The 21,472-nt window shown below is 40.7% G+C and overlaps 1 protein-coding gene across 5 annotated transcripts; it reads left to right on the top strand.

Moving 5' to 3' along the window:
* Positions 1-393: 393 nt before the first annotated feature.
* SPATA18 (spermatogenesis associated 18) lies at positions 394-19,487 on the top strand. 5 transcript variants are annotated; one of them, XM_051619358.1, is made up of 13 exons: positions 394-506; positions 3,243-3,348; positions 3,458-3,567; positions 4,935-5,053; positions 8,530-8,625; positions 11,356-11,490; positions 12,091-12,319; positions 13,326-13,484; positions 13,996-14,171; positions 15,447-15,570; positions 15,880-15,954; positions 16,738-16,780; positions 17,236-19,487. In XM_051619358.1, exons 1-13 carry the CDS (start codon positions 420-422, stop codon positions 17,241-17,243), a joined length of 1,467 nt encoding a protein of 488 aa, XP_051475318.1. In that variant the 5' UTR covers positions 394-419; the 3' UTR covers positions 17,244-19,487. The 5 variants fall into 5 exon arrangements, with proteins under 5 accessions (XP_051475318.1, XP_051475321.1, XP_051475317.1 ...); XM_051619357.1 differs by lacking the exon at positions 394-506 and having other exon boundaries at positions 2,972-3,348; XM_051619361.1 differs by lacking the exons at positions 8,530-8,625; positions 17,236-19,487 and having other exon boundaries at positions 16,738-16,788.
* Positions 19,488-21,472: the final 1,985 nt, after the last annotated feature.

The raw sequence follows: 21,472 nt of genomic DNA, 5'->3' as shown, positions 1-21,472 counted from the left end.
CGCCGCCTGGCGGCCCAGGCCGCGCCCTGCACCCGTGCCCTCCCGCCGGGCAGCCCCGCGCTCCCGCAGCCGCGCTCCCGCAGCCGCGCTCCCGCAGCCGCCGCGCGCCTGCCCGCGTTGCCGTGGCACCCAGCGCCGCGCCGGGCCCGGCCCACGTCACACTCGTCGCTATAAAGGCGGCGCGAACGCGGCGCTGCCTAGAGCTGCGGGCCGGGCTGGCGGTGCCGGCCTCCTCCTTTCCCCCCTAACTCCTGTCCTCCCCTCCCCAGCCCCTCTCCCCTCCCCAGCTCCTCTTCCTCCCCTAGCCCCTCTCCCCTCCCCAGCCCCCCTCCCCCGCCCGGGGGCTCCCGGAGGGACGGCCCGGCCCGGGGCAGCCATCGCAGCGCATCCGAGCCCCTGGGGCGGGCTGGCAGCCGGCCATGGCCGACGGCTTGAGGAGACTGGTGGGCGCCGAGAGCGGCCGGGTGATGCAGGAGAAGCTGGAGAGCTGGTACCGGGACTACGAGGTGGGCCGCGGCCGCCAGCGGGGTCGATCCGCCTCCGCTGGGGGCTGCTCGGAGCGCGTCCCGCCTCGCCTCGCCTCGCCTCGGGGGCCGGGAGGCAGCCGCCCCGCGGGGCCGAGCGCCGGTTTCCGCGGTGACAGCGGGACGCGGGGCGCGGGGCGGGGCGGCCCCGCCGCTGCCCGGGTCGCGGCAGCGCTTAGCCCGGTGCAACCGAGACCTGCAGCCGGCCGTCCTGGCCCCGGCAGCGGGAAGCGGCCGGGGCTTCGGGAAGGCCGGTTCGGAACGCTGCCCCGCGCACGCACCCCTTATCTCAGTTGTAACAACCAGTGCCTGCCGCCCTGACGGCTTCGGCTGTGTTCTCTGCCTGTGACGAGGTTCACTGAAAGCAAGGACTGGAGGTTAAAAGTCATCACAGGAGCATAGGATTGTTTTTGGTTGGAAAAGGCCTTTAAGATCAAGTCCGGTTGTTAACCCAGCACTGCCAAGCCCACCACTAATCCACGTCCCTAAGCACCACATCTACGTGTCTTTTAAATACCTTTAGGGATGCTGACTCAGCCACCTCTCTGGGCAGCCTGTTCCAGTGCCTGACAACCCTTTCAGTAAATAAATTTTTCCTAACATTCAATCTAAACCTCCCCTGGCACAACTTGAGGCTATTTCCTCTTGTCTTATTTCTTGTTACTCTTGTTACTCCACCTCACTACAGCCTCCTTTCAGGGACTTGTAAGGATGGATAAGGTTTCCCCTCAGTCTCCTTTTCTCCAGGTTAAACCACCCCAGTTCTCTCGTAAGACTTGTGATCTCTACCCTTTACAGGCTTGGTTTCCTTTCTTTGGACATACTCCAGCACCTCAATGTCCTTGTAGTGCGTGGGCCAAAGCTAAACACGGTGTTTGTTTGAGGTGATATTTGAGCTGTAATGATGACTCTGGATCAGCAAAGTATTTGATGGTAAAAGACCAGCAGATTGAAGGACCACAGGTGAGGGTGTGCTCAGAAGGAATTGCCTGTGGCCTGAGAACAATCAGGAAAGGGTTAGGGGAAAAGGATGTTGAAAGTGAGAACAGGGTCATCCAGCTTCCTCTTCCGGGTGGGAAACCTGTTAGAGCTGAGAGGCTGCTGCAAGACAGCACAGCTGCAGAAATGCTTTGGGAGGGGAGAAGCAGGCATGACCAAAGGGTTTTGAGTATGGGTGAAGAGAAGGCTACAGATGGATGTAATGGAGGAGACTGAGGAAGCAAATAAATAGAAGCAGTAGAGAAGACATAAAATAAGGGAAAGCTGAGATGAAGAAGGGAACTGAGCTTTGACAATTGGGAATTTTTTCAGTGGAAAATCATAACAACATTCTCACTCTTGTGTCTTCAGATTTCTTTAGCTTCAGGACACTGATAACTGATTTAGTCATGAGCCTGTAACCACCTACTGTGTGCTGCGGTTGGTGAGAAAAGTTGCTGAGCGGGGATGCAGCATTTTCAAGGGCAGTCAATACTTCTTTATACTTTGTGTTATGTAGAAGTTACAGCATGTTAATATCCAGTGTAACTCTCTACAGGATTCCCGGCAATGGACAGTTTTAAGCAGGAGTTTGAGGGTAGCTTGTAAAGCTGTCACAGAGTGCAGGACACCAAAGGAGGAAGAGCAGAGGCACAAATGTTAAAATCTTCCAAATGGATGGTAGACTTTGGGAGGGCTGAGCAACAGTGGGAGCTGAACTCTCCATAAGTGAGGTGAGGGGTAGTATGTGAGGTCTTGGGAAACGAAGATGAGCTGCTTCAGGCTGCCATTGTGGAGGAGGAGGAACTGGCAGATGGAAGCACCATGGGTGTTATGTCAGTGTAATGAGCTGGAAAAATGCACCACTGCAAAGGTGGTGTTCTGCTGGAGGTCAGTGGGGTGAGACTGCTCCTTGAGGCCAAAGGAAAGCATGTTGCAGCAATCAGAATGCAAGCTGGCAGGGGCACGGGTGGAAGTTTTACCTGTTTTGGAAGCTTTTAAAAACCATATGGAGCTATTAAAGCCTGAAAACCTAGAGGGTAATCTATAAAGATGGTGCATGGGTTATGGGTAAAGATTAAGGAAGCAGGTACAAAGTATAGGTTCTCCTGGCACATGCAGTAGCATCCTGGACACATTAACCCCCTCAAGTCCTTTTCAGAATTGTATTTGCTGAAAGTGGTGTAGTTTTACTGTTCTGTTGTTTCCTAGGTGTAATGCTGGATTTTGCCCATTCTTCAGTAGTATCTGTTTCAGTTGGCAACTCTTAAAAATCAGATTAAATGGCATGGAGGCCTCATGTGGCTGTTAGCAACAGTGAGATAATAACCTGATATGTATTATTTAAGCTAATAAGGAAGATGAGACTTTCAACTAATAAATTTTTTCATTCAACAATCTCCTGTCATTATTTTTAAAACTCTGTGTTGAAAAATTTTAACACAGCCCCCCAGTTATTAGGATTCTCCCTTTAGACATATTTGTGGTTGCATCTTCTTGATGAATGGGGAAAGGAATAAGGTTTTCTAAAGCAGTGAGATAATGGGGTGATACAAGTTCTGATGTCTTCTTTGTTTGCTTGTTAACAATGTGAACCTTTTAAAGATGAGTATTCTAGCAGATGCAGTAAGAAAAGGTTGTGAAGATATAATTTTAGGGGGGAAAAAAGTAATGATTATAACAGAAATAATTTTAAGTAAGAAATCCCAGTCAGATGTATTAATACACATGAATTTACAGATTAATTCCTGTGATCAGAATCTGAACCGATGCTGTGAAATAATAGAACTGAATTCTCAGATTCAAGGGCAGCTCTTCACAATCCTCAATGAAACATCTCGAGAAGGTAAATCAGTGCCTTGTCTTACTACTAACACATTTCACACATTATCTTTTCAAGTTCTCGCTCTTCCTGTAAGTGTTCTCACAATTTCTTAATGTATGTATTTTCTTAGGTGGGCATTATGCAGGTATGGAAACAATAAAAACTCGCCTCCTGCCATGGCTAGGGACTTCCTGTGCTACTTCAGGAAGGCTCTTTGAAACCAACTCCTCTCTCATTCAGGTATGTAGGAACATTTTTTTAAGGGTGTAGAATGGTATGAACATGTAACTGCAGGGGGAGCTTTACTGACTTTCTGTTAATAATAGCCTTCCTACCTGATTTTGCTGAGTGTAATATGACCTTAGTTGCTTATGGAGGAAACTATGCTATTTCTCTGTCTCATCTTACATTCAAGCAAAATCAAAGGGGTTTTAAATTTAATTAGTCATTAATGTTTCTTTTGGCCTTCTACAGCTTATGCTGTTTCACAATAGTGAGTGACAATATGGAAAAATTTGCGTTGTAAAATGATCTATGTTCTCGCACTGCTATTCCTTTCCTTTTCCTTTTCTGCTACATTTACATTTGCAAAGACATCAGAGAAGTATTTATGCTACATCTCTATTAGTAAAAACCCAACACTGTATGAAGATACATGTGTAAGCTGAAGTTGTGTATAAATCTCAGGCATTTATCTGTGAGCTCCCCTTATTTTGTTGAAGAAAAAAAATAATCTTTGTTTAGTATCTGAGCATTATAGTATCTCCAGAAGAGGGGGGGGAAAAGAAGTACTCATGTCCATCATGATACCATCACATGCCTGACTTGATGCTTGGAGTTAGTATGTATTTGGTATTTGCTGAAGGAGTTGTAGTACTAACAGTTTAGCAGAAAAGACAGGTCTGCTGTGGCTTTGTGCTTTGGAAGAAAATAAGAGCATTGGTTGATGCAGATTAGGGGAAGATATTGAAGATCTTGAGATTTGACACTGATGTTTCCATGTTGTCTGACTTCTCATTTTTACACTTCTTCTGTAAAAATCTTTCACAATTAAAATAAGGACAAATAAAAAGTAATATCCCTTGAGAGGTGGATTCTAGTGTATTGCAGGAGTAGAGTTTTGCCAAAACCCCTCAATGTTTAAAATAATGATGTTACTAAATGACAGCATGCTTGATACACCAGTTATGGATTTGTCACTGCACATGACATTCTGAATTTAAAGAAAAGTAGTATCAGGCAAATCCATGTGCTGTTAAACACAGAGCTCCATGTCAAAAAACTTTACTTGAGTTAGTGATATAGTCAGAAGATGTCTGACAGGAAGAAAAAAAAAGCAACATATCTGCAAGAACTCTTTCATCAGATATTGTATATACAGGTAGTAAATCTGCATATGCAGATCTTCTATATTCTTTATCATGAAGTCTGAAGGAAATTAATATTTTTCATGTAGAAAGTATGCAGTTGCTTTTGTTTTCAGTTACTTAAAACATGGTCTTTACTAAAACATTTAGAAACACATCTGCTAATCATGCTATACTACATTGCTGAAGGCTTATGTAAGATTGAACATTCTAGCAGCATGGGTTTTTGTTTTGTTGAAGGATTCAATTGAGAAAGAGAAGCAGCTGAGAGAGCTGGATATCAATCAGACTTGTCAACTTCAGGAGCTGCAGGAAGAACTGACTTCAACTCGCCTACAGCTCAACCGTGTGCAACAAGAGTAGGGGAATTAACTATGATTCTTTTTGTCTTTTTTTTTGTTCTTCAACAAGCCATGTTTTTCTCTTGACACCTAAATACTGATGGCAATTTGTAAATATTTGATTTCTGGCTTAAAAGAAGAGCTTCAAAATACATCTAGGCTCTGGATTGTCTGTGTGTATCCAAAGTGGGGTAGAAATGATGGTCATGCATGCATTCATAAATTAACTTGGTAGATTTTGCTTCTGGCAGAGGAGTTGAAAAACATGCCAATATTCTAGATGAAAGGGTTTTGTGTAGCGCATGAGCATCCCAATGGAATTACAGTGAATGAACTGCTGCATGCTGAGCAAACCTTGATAAAAATCAATTGAATAGCTGTATTGCAACACTTTTTGAAGGACCTACAACATGTCATGATCAGTCACAGTATGTAATCCGTATGTGAGCATCTAAGAAGTTCAAAACCTGCTGTAGTAAGATGGAGGAAGAAAAAGAGACAAATTCTCAAATAAGTGACTAGGACTGAACTGCTTTTGTCCAGTTGTATGGGACACATTTTGTGGACCTCTATAGTCTCAAAAAGTATTAATTGCTTCAGGAACAAATTTGTGCAGTTAGTGCCAGTTCCAGTGCAGTTTCAGAAGTAGTTCCAAGTGACAGATACTTTATTGTGCATACTGCTAGCATGACAACAATCAATATTCACCTTCTTTGGGTCAGTACAATAAGTGATATAGTTTAATGCTCTTACTAAGGGATTGCAAGAATATCAGGTTCTCAGAACTGCAAATTGCTTAAGCTAGATTAGAGGAAAGGGGCTTGATAGAATGTTTCATCCTGTATCCTAATCTTGCAGATATTTCCTGCTTTCAAAGAACTGTAGAATCACAGAATGGTTTGGGTTAGAAGGGACAGCCAAAGGTTATCTAGTCCAACTGCTCTGCAGTTGGCAGGGACATCTGCCAGTAGAGCAGGTTGCTCAAAGACCCATCCAGCCTGACCTTGAGCACTTCCAGGGCTGGGACACCCAAACTTCTCAGGGCAACCTGTTCCAGTGTCTCACCACCCTCATTGTAAAGAATTTCTTTCTTATATCTAATCTAAATATTTAATCTTTTTTTTTTATCTAGAGCAAAACCCCCTTGTCCTATTGCTAGGACAGAAGTAAAAAAGTAAGGTCTCTCTCCATCTTTCATATAAGCCTCCTTTAAGTACTGAAAGGCTGCAAAAATGTCTCCCTGAAGCTTTCTTTTCTCCAAGTTAAACAACCCCAACTCTGTCAGCCTTTCTTCATAGGATATGTGTTCCAACCCTCATATTATTTTGTGGCAATCCTCTGGACCGGCTCTTAAGATTTTCATGTCTTTTTTGTAGTGTGGACCCCGGAGCTGGACACACTACCCCAGGAGGGGTCTCACAAAAGGGGAGCAGAGGGAGAAAATCACCTCCCTTGACCTGCTGTCCATGCTTCTTTTTATGCAGTTCACGATACGGTCGGCTTTCTGGGCTGGCAATGTGCTAGCCCATTTTTAGTTTTTCATCTATTGCTATCTCCAAGTCCTCCACAGGGCTGCTCTTAATCAATTTTTTACACCAGTCTGTGCTGATACTGGTCATTGCCCTGACCCATGTGCATAATCTTGCACTTGGCCTGAATTTCATGAGATTCACTCCTCAAGCATGTCAAGGTCCCTCTTAATGGCATCTGTTCTCTCAAGAGTATCAACTGCAGTGCTCAGTTTGGTGTCATCCACAAACTTGCTGAGGGTGCACTCAATCCTGCTGTCAATTTCAATAATAAAGATATAGAACAGTACCAGTCCCAATAACAGATGGCTGAGGGACACTGCTCGTCACTGATCTCCATTTGAACATTGAACTATTGACTGCAACTCTTTGGGCTTGGCCATCCAGCCAATTTCATGTCCATCAATTAGTCCATGCATCAAATCTATACCTCGCCAATTTAGAGACAAGTGTGTTGTGTGGAACTGTGTCAAAGATCTTACAGAAGGCAAGGGAGATGATATCGGTTGGTCTTCCCTTATTCATTAACATGTATTAGCATCTTTGTCTCATCTTGGATGAATGCAAGTATTCCAGTTTTTCGCTATCAAAACAGTCAGTCAGCCCTGATTAGTTAAAGATCCCCCTGTAAAGAAGATGAGGATAAAAAAATCTTGTGATCTTGTGGTATACATTAAATACCAAAAGTGACAAGGTAGGCACCAGAGAAGCACCCCACATTGTCTGGAAGAAGAGAAAGGTTTTTTGTTTATTCTTCACATTTCAACTGGTTTGCCAGAATTAGGTAATCTTGCAAAATAATTCAAGCCTGGAAGGTTTAAAAAGCAAAGGAGTTTCTTTTCTGTTGATATTTCTAACTGTAGAGAAGAGTTGTAGGAGACTGGTGGATCTTATTAACATATATACCTGAAGGAACAGTGTAAAGAAGACAGACCCTGGCTATTTCCAGTGGTGCCCAGTTAGAGGCTGAGAGGCAGTGGATACCACTGGATCACAGGTTACCTCTCAACATCAAGAAACATTTTCTGACTAGGAGGTGGACTGAGCACTGGCACAGCTTGCCCAGAGAGGCTGTGGAGTCTCCAACCTTGGTGATATTAAAAAGCTGTCTGGACCTGGTCATGGGAAACTGACTCTACATGGTCCTGCTTGAGCAGGGAGGTTGGACTAGATGACCTCCAGAGGTCCCTTCCAACCTCAACTGGTCTGTGGTTCAGATATATAGAGGTTGGTTTAGGGGTGAGGCTTGTCATCCTAGTCTCCTGTGTAGATAGAAAGAGATTATTTAATGAGCTGGAGAAAAGTGTTGGATAGTTAAGGTGAGAAGTACAAGGAAAGTTATTCACTAATACAGATTGCAGTTATTGTGGGGCAGTTTGCACTACAAGAAAAAGTAACTTTTTATATTCCTGTTAGAAGCGAGAAATTGGTAGTAAAGTTTTTGGACAGTTTTTTGGGTGGCATTTCTTCCTGCAGTCAGGTCAGAGAGGTGCTGGGTGTGGTTTGCAAAGGTAGAAGTCTGGAAGGTGGAGGGTTGGGAAGAGGTAATTCATAGGTGAAGTTGTGTGAAGGTTTCAGAACTAATCCTTTCAGGGTGATACAGTATGGAGCTGTGATTATGTAGTTATTGGTAGGCAGGGGACAAGTGCAGGAAAAAGAGAATTCATGTCCCAAGACATCTACGGACAGTGAAGTCATTCCAAATACTGTAAGTTGTTGAAATTGGTGGAGAAAATGTACTTGAGTCTTAATTAAAAATAATGGGTTGTGGCAAAATAATTCTGTTATCAGAATGCAACTTCTTATAAGCTCTTTGTGTGCTGATAGTCTGCACAAAGCCCACTGTGATTGTTTTCATATGTTACATTTGCATGGACTTGGTCTGCTCAAACAGTCAGTTTGTCATACAAAATTCTCTGGTAGAATCTCTGCCTTTACCATGAAGGTTATTAATTTTTCTTGCAGTCTGGCAAAAACCCAGTTGGCTCTTGAAGATGCAAAGACCAAATCCGCCTCTACTCTTTTGGCAGCAGAAGATGAAATTATTCAGCTAAAAGCAGCGTAAGAAAAATTGAATCTTGGGGTATTTGTGGCAGACAGTCAGCATGCAGAGACACAGTCTGTCGTTTACCTGAGCAGGTTCTGTTTATGCTACACTGTCTTATGCTAGAGCAAAAAGTAGGTCTAGCTTCTTAGCATCCTGTAGGTTTGTTTCTTGGTGCTATATATAGAGAGAATTAGCCTAAGTAGATCTATGTGAGAAGATCCCTAGTGTCTGAACTTCTATACTTTTTTCATTAGGAGAGAGGAATCATAGAATCACAGAATGGTTTGGGTTGGAAGGAGCCTTGGAGATCATCTAGCTCCAGCCCCCCTGCATGGGCAGGGACACCTCCCACTAGATCAGGTTGCTCAGAGTCCGATCCAGCCTGGCCTTGGAACACTTTGAGGGATGGGGCTTCCACAACTTCCTTGAAATGAGCAGCTTGATAGCATTTGAATCTGGGAGATGAAGTTAAAGAGGAGGGAATTATTTTCTAAATATAGCTGGAAACCATTTTTTGCAATTTACTATGATGCTCTTGGAAGTAGCATGTGTGCTAAATGAAAGAGACTTCAGTCTGTCTGTCTTAAGAGAAAATTCTTTATATGGCTTTTTCTCTTAGACTGTTTTTGCCAAATCCCTTTGCCGATCTGCACAGACATAGTGGCAACTGGTAATGTCAATATCTCTGGTTTAAAAATGTTTTTTGAGTTTCTACATGTGTTTGCTCCTATGTGGGAAGTTAATTTGGATTAGTAAGGGTGCAGCTACCTTTCCATTTGAACACAGAGAAGCAGCAATAATTCTACACTCTTATGAAATGTACCTCATGTCTTTTGTTTTTGTTGGGGTGTTTTGGTTTTTTGCGTGTGTGTTATATTATCAGAAAATAATACAAAAATAGTTGAAATTACTTCCAATATCAAGTGAATTCTGACATTTCAGCAACAGAAATACAGTAATACTTTTAAAATACACGTGTGCAGCCTTTCAGTTAAATGACCTTGCTGCTCTTAAAAATGGAGGAAGCTTGACTTTGCTGCTTAAACTGCAGGAAAGGATATGAATGTCCACAAGTTTATCTTTCCTCCTAGGGCAACTATGAAGATGAGCAAACAAAAAAACCTTAGGCCATTAGAGTTTCTGCTTCCAATACCAAGTTGAATATCACTTGTTCATCTCTGGATGTTTATCACTGCTTCTAGAATAATGTTAGTGACATGTCATCCATGGACTTTCCTAGCAAGTGTTTCACTTTGGATTTTAATTTTTTGGATCGCTACCTGGGTAATAAACTTATATTCCCATAAAATGGGCTCTTCTGATTTGTTGGGTGAAAAGTAGCTAATATAACTCCTTGATTCTTAGATATAACCTGACTGCTGTCTTCTCAATTAAAACTATTAGTAAGGAAGAAAGCATCTCACCATTCACATGTATAGTTTTAATGCAGACTGGGCAGAAATTCATGTTGCCATCTGTACTAGTGACAAAATAATAAAACATTCCTATCTTGTGAACTCAGGAATTCTGTAATCTCCACATACCTATGGTACATGTTGACTCTCAGTTTAGTTGGCACTCTGCATTTGCATCTTCTGCCTGGGTGTTCCACTTTCGATTAAAGCAAAGGTGCCATTTTTCATGTTCTGTGAATAGTTTTTTTCAAAATTTGAACCCTTTTAGATGGGTGAAATCAGATTTGCCTGTTCTTCACCTGAATCCTTCTAAAAGTAGAAAAAGTGAGGTCAGAACTAATCTGTGGCACTTAGGGCAGGATTTTTTTTTTAATGTAAGGAACAGTTTGCCAGGTGTGTCCTTTGCAACTTGGTCTTTAAACTTGTTTCTTGAGACTTTTTGAAATATCTGATTATCTCATTCCTCTTGTCTATAGTCTCTCTGTCTTGCATACCGAAAGCATTTTTTGAACATATTTTTGTCTTCTGGGCTGTTACAGCAGCTTACCTGTGGTCCTCTCAGTCAGCCTTCTCCTTAAAAAGTCAGAACAGGAAGCCTGTCAATTGAGAAGTGTTTCACCTTTCATTGGTTCAGAGCCTCAAAAATCTCAGTGGAGTCCTTCAGTAAAGAAAAGGATGGACAGACTCCAGGCATCCAAAATTAATATAAAACATTTTTTTTCTTCTTCTTTTGAAAAGAGGAAAATTACAGTAATATCTGTGTTAGGAGTATAAGTAGAGATGTTGGGATACTTTCTAATATGAAGGAAGAGTAAGAGCAGAGGATAAACTTGCTTTAATGGTAGTCCACCAGTGTTTCTGAAACACTGTTTCTCTTAGGGAGAGCAGAAGAGAAATTATTAACTTTTCACCTTACTTGAAAACATGATGAACCTGACATAAGAAAACACCTAGTCTTAAACTGTAGGACAGAAAAGTGATCTGGTTTAGTTAATGTCTTAAATATGAGAAAGAAACCAGTTTTTTTCTTAGACCTCATAATCTGCACTAGTGCAAGGACACAAAATGTTAACCAGTCATCTCTCCTCTTAAAGTGCAGTGTATCCAGTCTCCTGCCACAGTACACTTTTACATTTTAAAGCATAATTAAGAATATGCTTTGGTGAATGCTTTTTTTTTCAACTCTTGATTTCCCCTTATTTCAGTATATGGAGCTTGATCAAGATTTCTCTTTTTCTGTTATTTTTGTTTGATTATGAGGATTAATTGATAGATGGTTTGCATTGATAGAAGGACATCTTGTGACTGATGTTATTATGTATGGTTAAGACTGAAGACTTCCTGTGCCCAAGAGAAGGATGCCCTGAAGAAGTTAGATCGTCTGAATGACTATGAGCAGCAGATTCAGATACTGCGGGATGAGATTTCTATCCTGGATGCCCAAAAGTCTGTTCTCCGGAGCAGGTAGAGGCATTATTCAGGGAAGTTACTGAAACAGAGAAATTGCTCATGTTGAACAACATGAATTCCCTCTTCATTTTAAATTCAAGTATAAACAAAAGCTAAGTTTTTGTACTTCGTTATAAAGGAACATAAACTCTTTAACTGACTTTTCTCAGTGCCCAAATGATTTAATTTCAGGCATGTTTGTTTATTTAGCTTCTGGCAAAACAGCAAAGAGAGCAGCTTTACAAAATACAATTAAAGCAATTGTATGAGATAAAAAGATAGGGTTAGGGTTTGTTGTTGTTTACTTTTTTTTTGTTTATAAGTCCTCTTTGAATAATGTACCATTGCAGGGCACCACTTGTTTGTTATGCTCTCACTTGTTTGACCTTACAACTCTTCAGTGTTACTGAAAGAGGAACAAATCTCCAAGGTATTACTAGTTAAAAGTTTCCCCAGAACGAAGTGCTTGGCTGTACACACTTTAGGAATTACTTTAATTTTATTGTTCAAGCTCTAGCCCATAAAATGCATTGCCACAACACAAAGCTCTGTGCACAAGGTGAAAGCATCCGAGGCTGGTGAAGTGCTTTCATGCTTCTTACGTGTCTGCCCTAGGCTTGCACGGAGCCGCTCTCCGTCCCCAACGAGCAGGTCGCTGAGCCCGCTTCGCCTGCGGAGCTGCTCCCCCGGCCGCGCCAGGCGCACCAATGCCTCCCGGCGCAGCGGCCTGCTCGCCCGCTTTGGGGACATCTATGCTGAAGAGCGTCTGGATGCAGAGACCCTTCTGAGGACATACATCAGTGACATGGAGATGGTGCGGAGGATAATATACATTGCAGCTGTGGTAAGAAAAAAAGAGTTCCTGTTTTACAGACCAGAAGTGTTTTGTAAAATATTATGGCTGGATCGGATTAAATGAGTGTGTGAATTAGTATTTCTGTGACGTACTGAGAAGAAAATGAATTCTTTCCCTTTTGATTTTACTTTCCATTTTCACACTTTTACACTGTGCTCTCAATGTAGTGTCCTTTTCTGACTGTCCAGTCCCAACAGTAGAACAGGGTCAGCAACCTCCTGTACAGGTGCTAAAAGGGGCGCCTAAGAATGAAGGGCTCTGAAGGGTAGATGGTTCTGCACTGAACAGCACCGCCTCATTTAGATGAGTTCTTTTGGGAATACTACATTTTAGAAAGCTAAAAATCTTTCCATGTCATGCTTCCCTCTTCCATGTAGCTATGTCCTTTTCTAGTTTTATTGAGTCCCTTGAAATTACCTAGATACCTCACAGTTGCTATGAGTTCATTCTGAAGAAATTTGTTTTCATTTTTCTGTACTTAATCTCTTTTCCATGAAGTTGGTGCAGTATCTACCTGTGTCAGAGAGGCAGTATGTCTCTTAATGTGTGTGAACCCAAGCACATTTAACTTACTGAAGGTTTTTCTCACAAGTGTCATTCAGTCTACACTCTCCAGTTCAGCCTTTCTTCCCAACAGACAAGAGGTGCTCCTGTCTGACATGTTAGGCTGTGGCACAAAATGCTTTACTGAATTCTGCTCTTGATATCTTTGAATGTGATTCTACTGATTGTGGGTGTGTGATGGAATCCTACATAAAAATAGAATGTTAGGTGGGAAGCTTTTAAATCCTGTCTTCTGCAGATAAATCACACTTGATGTAATCAGAGAAGTCCTCCCAGATGAGTACTATTTTTAACTTTCACTTTTACAGCAGCGTTTTATATTCCTCCATAAAATGATTATACTGGTCTAACTAACTTCATGCTCTCAGATAATTTATAAAAAATTAATCTCAGTCTCCTGGATTTAACTGGGTGTTCTGTATGTTTTCAGGAGTCTTTTCATGCAGCAAAGATGGCCTACAGGCAGTTCAAAATACGTGTAAGAGAAACTCTGTCTTTGGGTCACTCGGGGCCTGAGTCACTTGAAGACGCTGTCCTAGATTATATAGTTCGCCATGAGGATCTGTATGACGTTCAAGCCAGTGTCAATGTAAGTCAAGGGCAGCAGGGAAGGGACATGTTGATCTATTTGAGTAGTTAATAAATTCAGAGAGTGTAGACTAGAAATGCACTGTAACCTTAAGGAGGAAGAAAGTTTATTGCATGGATTTTAAGTCTTGTAGCAGTTTATCTTCCAAAATAATATTGTGGTGTGGCCCAGTTAGTACTTGTTTTATTTACCTATGACTAGAATGTCTTTGCCAGAATTATATTTTGGGCAAGATACAGTGTAATTGTCTCAGTTAAATAAATATAAACTAATTTCTCAAATTCTATGCTCCACTCTAAAACTGCATCTTAAAAAAAAAAAAAAAAAAAAAGGAATCTCATTGTCAATGTTGTATCTAATTTTATTTCTAAAATAACAGCACATTCTTTTTGAAGATAATATATGCTGTAATAGCCTAAGACAACACTGCTGGGGACTGAAGGGATTTCCATACTTGCCCATGAATAAAAGTGTTACTGAGCTCAAATTACTCAATTGTGTTTATTTTCAGGAAGTAATTCGCTGCATGAACATCAACCCAAAGATTTCATTTCCACCAGAAATTGATTTCATTGTGATCAGCACTTTGATTCGAGAGTTGTGCCGTGTGGCTTTTTCAATGCAGACTCTCATTCCTCCTCTTGATATTGCCTTTAGTACTGATGGAGAACTTTTCAGTGAGACCAAGTAAGAACTTTTTATTTTCATTTGGATTTTTACTACTAATGCCTTAGGTTGTTCAGTTTACTTCTTTCCTAATTAATATCAGGGTTTAAGATTGATGCTAGGCAGTAACGTGGGGCAAATATTCTGGGTCTGTAGTGGTATGCCTTTAAGGTTAATGATGGTATATAAATGTCAGGATGTGGACCAGTGTTAACAGTTTTATTTTTAATGAACAGCAGAGCAATTTTCTGGATAAACTTCAGTCTCTAGAGCATATTTAATTTATCCTTTAAGAGGAAATTATAATCAGCTTTCCTTTCCCTATTTAGTCTCTGTCTGCCTCCAGTGTTCATAAAATATTTGTGTCTTTGTTCCTTCTTTCTGGCTCATTCTGTAAAGGTCAAATTTATTGAGATCTGACAATGGGTGTTACCTTGTAACCAGAATCATCAATATGTGTGCTTTGACCTCCAGGCTGTGGCTGCTGTACAGCATGCGGGTCTTAGTACACTCCCATCTCTTCTGGTTTGGAGCTGAGCAAAAAGAAAAATGCCCTTTAAAAGTGGTAATTTTGTTTAAAAAATGCACACAATATTAGAGTTCTTCTTTTATCTGTAGGGTCAGGGCTGGCTGGTTTGTTAGCTGGCAGAGAACTGTAGGGTACTTCCATGCCTTTGAGAAAACTAATGGGACTGATAGCTCAAAAGCAAGAAAAGCCACACCAATAAGCAAGTTTCTAAAAATAATTTGAAATAGAATGGAACTCAGGTGGGGAAGAGCTAGAGAAACCAAGAAGAGAAACAGAGAAAAGTAGCCCTTCAACAGGAAAGTGCTAAGTCATCCTTGACTGCTTAATTACCCTGTCCAAACACCATGCAATTGGCTATTTGATACTCAAAGCTATTGGCTGAAATAAGAAGACAGCAATGCTGTGCTATAGTCTTGGGATGCTTTCTCCACTTATGATGTGTGTGACCCTCAAAAAACAGGTGTATGTGTTTCTATGTGCTGCTGTGGGAGATGCCTATGCCCAGATTTATCCACCTATATGGATGCATATGTGACATCCTTACGTTTACACACATCGCATATATACAGAGATGGACCAAAATTTGTAGAAATTAAAACAGCTCTGTTAGTTATATGTGATACCATTCTATAAAAGGGCTGGCCAAGCCTCATTGTATCCTAATCCTTCCTGGTATTCTGCTTTTAATTAGCATTGATGGCTGGAAGTATCATATTTATCTTTTGACACTTATATGCAGACATTTCTTGTATTCTGTGTTTTAACAGGTACCATCGTAGTTTGGACTCTGATTTCACAGCGGTCTTGGTGGCGTATCATGTATGGCCTGCTCTCATGGAAAATAATGTTGTGGTGTTGAAGGGAGAGGCAGTCACAAAAAGGGGAGCTCTGGTATGTCCTTTTGTTAAGTAATATCTTAAAGGAAGTAATTAAATACTGTTTTAAATTTTAAAAAGATAAGTTCCTGATTGCTCCCTGTGTGGCCCCAGTTGTCCATACCAATATCAGTTAGGTTTTAGTGCCTCATCCTGTATTTAGGATTGATGGTTCCATTTGCCTCAATGTATTCATTACGCAGATGTATGATTGTTGACAGAGCCTGTTCCAAGCCTTGTCTCCAGCATGGCAAGCCTGCTTGCTGAGTCTGTCTGTATTAAATGCCCTCTTTCAAAAGGGGTTTGTCAAACTTTTCTCTTGTAGTGCTGTCGCAGAAGTAGAAGTAAAAGTAGAAGTAGAAGCTGCAGTCGTAACAGCAGTCCTCTTCGATGTCGTCATGTAAGCCCCAGCTGAATGCTTGTAGTATAAACAGCATCTAGTATTTTAAGCTCAGAATGTAGGCAACATTTTAAAAATGCTGTTGTGCCACATGTTCATTCTAATATTGGGAATAAATGCCTTTGCTGGATCTGGAATGAGGTGTAGCTGAACTGACAGGTAGTTATTATCAGTGGAGATACTGTACGTGAAGCAGATCACAGTTAAACTCTCAGAAGTATTAACTGGATTTCAGAATGCATTCCCCCTACTTTGTTTTGCTTCTGTACCCTTCTGAATAACTGATTGCATCATCTGGAACTGTTTTAGTCATCTTGCAGTACATGTACAGCATATGGCCCGTGCCTTCTGAAATTAGTGATCTAAATTTACCCTCTACTGCCTCAAAGGAGCAGAAAATCAGTGTAGGAGGGAAGAACTGAGGTGATACTAATAAGATAAGTGAAACATTAACAGAGTTCTGCATATGATGTAATTACAAAATATTTTTAATTATTTCAGTAAGAATCATGTCTCTTTCTAGCTGTTAGCCCATCTTATTAAGTTGTCATAGATGCCCTCAACTGACAATGTGAACACTGAAAATGTGAGGGGCTTTGAGTAAGACTCACTTTTTTTGCCTGTGTGCAGGTGTAAAAGAGAAAGTTGTTAAATTTGACTTTGTAGCAGTGGAGCTGCACAGATAGAGTAACAGGTGCAAATTTTCAGAATGTTGATGGCTCCCCAGGTGACTTTGTTGGGTACAGTAGCACATCTGAGTTTCCTTTTCTGTTTGTCTTGCAGTTGTCTCGAAGCTGCAGTCCTTCACTGAGGAGTGGAAGCCCAAGTAAGTAGGCATATTAGTTCATAATGACTTATGGTTTTCACATGAACAACTGAGGAAAGAGTCAAAATAGCATGCTGAAAGTCTTTGACTCTAAAATACTTGTTCAAGTTTTATTTTTAAAGTGGGTAGCCCCTTTCTTTTCTGTGTGTGGAAAAAGGCTGAAATTTCCGACTGGGAGGAGATCTTGTTTTTCACTATTCAGACCACTTGAAAGTGAGTCCTCTCTGCTGGTTGCCTTTATTGTGGTCAGTTCTATAGTAAGTAAAACTTGTTCCCTTCCTCACATAAGATAAAGCTGCTGGCTCCATGCCTTTCAAAGTCCAAAGAGGTAGCTAGGTGATGATGGTGAAGTGAGGGACTTGAAACAGTATGAATGTGTGCCCATCTTGAAGCTAAACTAATTTAGAGATTTAGAAAAAAACTGTTTTACTGAAATGTGTCTTTTTTTCCAATAGGGCGTTAGCTGAGCCTGTGCCTGTAATTCAGCAGGTCTGGATCCAACAACTTCACTGTGCCTTTCCTCCTCAGGAGTACCTCAGGTCTCACAATAATGTGAATGGCAATTGTCACGCAAATGGAGTTTGTGTTCAGTGTGGTTTTTAGAATTATAGGTTTATTTACAATTTTAGAAACTAATACAACCCTTCTGATTAAAAAAAAAAAAAAAAAGTGCATGTAATAGAGGATCATATTCATTTGGCAAAATTTGCACAGCACTAGGGAACCCATACTGTAAACCTGCAGATGGAGATAGATTTACTGCTCCTAGAATGTTTTCCACAGATACCAAACGATGCAATTTACCTTGACAGGATGTTTAATATAATCTAAATGGTGAATGTTGCAGAATGTTGGGGTTAGCTGTTACTTGAAAAACATTTCATTAGTTGGTGCTTATTTACAATTTTAGAAAACAGCAGTAATCTTAGAACGTGCCAGTCTCACACAGCATCCTTTTAAATATACATCCTTGCAGGAAACTGAATTTTCTAGCTACAATGCAAAAGTTGCATGGAACAGTCCTAAACTAACAATACTCCAGCAATCCCCAGGACAGGTGTATGCTTTAGCAAGGCAGTAATAGTCCTTGTTAAATGTCACATAGAAGTGAATGTAGTAAAAAATTGCAGTTTGTAACTTAAAAGTATATTGAAATATGCCACTGACTATGGGTAAGCTTTGAAATATTTGCTTGATGTGGCCTATTTGGTATAACACTTAATGGGCTTTCATACTAAACTGATAGATTAGTAATTCTTGTGAACACAGTGAAAAAAACCTGTCCAGTTATCTCTTAGTTTGGACGTTTATTATGTTTTAAGTGTAAAAATTAGAGAACCAAGCAGGATTTATTCTGATACTTTAAATAGTTTGTTCCCCATGGAAATGTTTATTTTAGTATCAGCATTTTTGGTTTTGAAATAACTGAGAAAGAGAGAAAGAAAGTTGGGAGCAGGAGGTTAGTGGAGCCCTCCCATCTAATCTGGTTGGCAGTGAGTGTGGTGCTGATTCAGACTTGTAGGAGGCTGTGGAGATGAGTGGTAAGTTAAAGCAAAAATATAGCCTGGAGAAAGTAAATGTGAAAGCAAAAAATTATCAAAATGCTCCGTGGAAAACATGCCTGTACATCCTCCAGGATTTGAGCCTTTTAACTTTACATTTATATTGCACGTATATTCTGCAGAAGTTTGTCATCCTGTAAAAGTGCCACCAGAATTAAATGCTGTCTTTCAGCTTTATGTAACCTCTCTCAGCTGCTTCTGATTGATGTTAACTACACAATGATTTTCTTACTGTAGCATTAAATGGTGAAACTTTGTATTAGAAAAACAAAAATGCATTTGTTATGCCTTGCAGCTATATTAGCATGTGTTCAGATTGAATGTTTTAAGTTTCAGTACTGTATTCCTCTTAGTCATGCAGCACACTAGTCAAGGATACTTGATTATACTAAAATCGAAATTTCAGTATACTAAAAAAGTATACTAAAATAAGTATACTGAAGAAATGTACATTTCATTTTATGGTTGAAAAGTTGGAAGGAAGTTTTTGATAGTTTACACATGTATCTGTCAGGCTCTTGCTGATCTACAGGTGTGTTGTTTATGTGGAAGCTGTACCTTTCATTTGGTAGCGGGAGCACAGACAGAACACTTGGTGCCATTTTCCTGTTAAGAGACAAAAGCATGAACATAAATTAAGTGGGTTGTGTGTTTATACTTCCTTATGGCTTTGAGAAGGCAGCACTTCTTCCTTGCAAAAACACAGTTCTCAAAGCAGTGTTACCTGTTCAAAAGGCAAATGTCGGTGTAAAGATGCTTTTTATCACTGTTAGTATGGCTTCCTGTGACATTGCTTTTTCCTGAAGGGCTTTGGCCTGCATGCAAAAATCTCTGTTTTAAAATAAAAATTTTATAAAGAGAGATTACTTTAGGCTAATTCCTTCTCTTCACAGTAGCTGGCATTCAGCCTTTTACATCAGTCACATAAAGCAGATATAACACGTATGTTTATAAACTGCATTCACAACCTTCAGTGAAAACCTCTCTCTGTGGTGATGATACATGCACCCCTAAAACAGCATAGACAAGACAAACACTTGTTATTTGGAAGCATCATCTTCTATTCATAGAAATCATTTTGGCCTGTGGCTTTTTATACAGTTTACACTTTTAATGGCTGAATTGTTTTAGTTAATAAAAAATAAATGGAGTTTTAAAAAACCAAGTATTTTCCTAAGTTTTTTCTATCTCCTGGTAAACTATGGTTCTCAGCTACTTAGTTAATGAAAAAAAATAGGGCCAACATCATATTGTAATACTGCATTTAGTGTATGTTGTGTAGACTTAATTTTCCTTGAACCTTTATGTATGTTTTATGTGTCAACCAGAAATTGAAAGTTTTATTCTTTAAAAGTATTTGACATGCTGAAAGTAAGTGAATAACTACTATTCAAGCTGAGGTGATTTGCTTAGATGAGGGCATGTACCATCTGGTTCACTGCAAAGTCCTCCCCAAGGCACACTGTTGCTGCCTTAACTTTTATCTGGAACATTACACTTTTGCTTAGAAAAGGCAACTTGATTACTCCTACATGGTGCTGTATTTAAGGCAGGAATCTAGCCAACTGAAACCAGACACAGAGCTGTGCCAGTCCTTTAGTGTAGAAATAAAATCAGTATTTTCATTTTCAGTGTATGGTGTATTGCTCAACCTGAAGAGCTTGTGTTTTAAATTAAGTACTGTCTTCAAATTCTTAAGCTAAGAATGAAATTAAGTCAATGAAATGCATATGAAACTCTGAATTTAACAATCTTCAGGTGATTAATACCGGTTAGTGCCATATGTTTTTCTCACCCACACTGGAATTTCAGGAATGACTAACTGCAATCTAAATTACATGTCCATTTCCACCTCAAAAGTGTATTGTAAGTTGGTTATATTGTTAGAGAATTAACAAAATAGCAAGCCTAAACTCTTACACTAGCAGGACCTAAGCTGCTCTGAATTTAGCTTAAACCAAATTAAACCAGGTCTCAATTGCTATTATTGCAAATGGACACTTGATGCTCAGCCTCAAGGTGACATCTGTTCTCTGTAAGCTTGTGGTCTTTTTTTGTTGATACTGCTGTAACTACATTGGCACCATTTATTGAGAGTTCTAACAGACTGTCCATCACGGGACTGTAAGCTTGGGAGCATGTGTTTTTCTTACACTACATGTGTAACAGTCTAGGGAAGCAGTCTGGAGCTTCATACAGGAAAACAAAATACCTATGTGTCACAGTTTCTTCTCATTTTACAGTACTGGTATTCTAAAATATAACTGATTTTATAACACTGGCAAAAGTGTGCAAATGATAAATGAAAGTAACATATTGCTGTTTATTCCTGACACTTGGCTTCAATGTTAGTGCTGAACCAGCAGCATAGTGGAAGCACCAGCCTGAGATTCACTCTTGAGTGTGTCTTGATCCACTGAGTGCCGGCTGCAGGAAGGGGACTTGCTATGAATACAGAATCCTGTTTCATTCCTATTTCTGATTCATATCTATTGTGTGACTCCAAAACTCACCCCCTTTATCAGGGCTTGGGAAAACAACTGCTGGGATGTACCTGTATTTGCTTACAGAGAAGTGGGTTGACTGGAGCCCAGATGGGGTCACAGCATGCCATAAATTTGGCGGGAAAGCCCTTACAGCCTGTAAGGAGTCACAGCAGACCAGTGTGGCAGTAGCAGGAGATGCCTTTCAGAAGAGGCTGGAGCCTGAAGCAGGCAGCTGGTTTCTGTTTAACATCTCCTTTGTCTAACAGGAAGCAGATTGGGGTTACTCAGTTCCCTTCTTCACCAAGGAGCCATGCACGTGGAGCTTGCTGGAAGAAAGGGCCTTGTTCCTGGCAGACTTCTCACACTGCTTGTGGAAGAAAAAGGTGAATCCTCCTTGATTTCTGTCTGTAAGATGGATGACATTTTAAATGTAAAGTTTCCTGTGCTCCTTGGTGTGTGAAGTCTTGTGTGTTTGTGTCTTGGATTTGCAGAGACTGAAGGAAAAAGCCATTAAAAGGGTAAAAAGGCACAAAATCAGGTAAGATGGACTGAAAATGTCAACAGAAGCAGGGTTGAGGTGTGACTGGCAATTTGTGTGTGTGGCACACGTGCAGCGGACCTGAGGCCTTGTGGCATGGGCTTGA

The sequence above is a fragment of the Apus apus genome, chromosome 4 (genome assembly GCF_020740795.1).
Source record: "Apus apus isolate bApuApu2 chromosome 4, bApuApu2.pri.cur, whole genome shotgun sequence".
NCBI classification, from domain to species: Eukaryota; Metazoa; Chordata; class Aves; order Apodiformes; family Apodidae; genus Apus; species Apus apus.
This window is presented reverse-complemented; position numbering and strand designations above follow the sequence as displayed.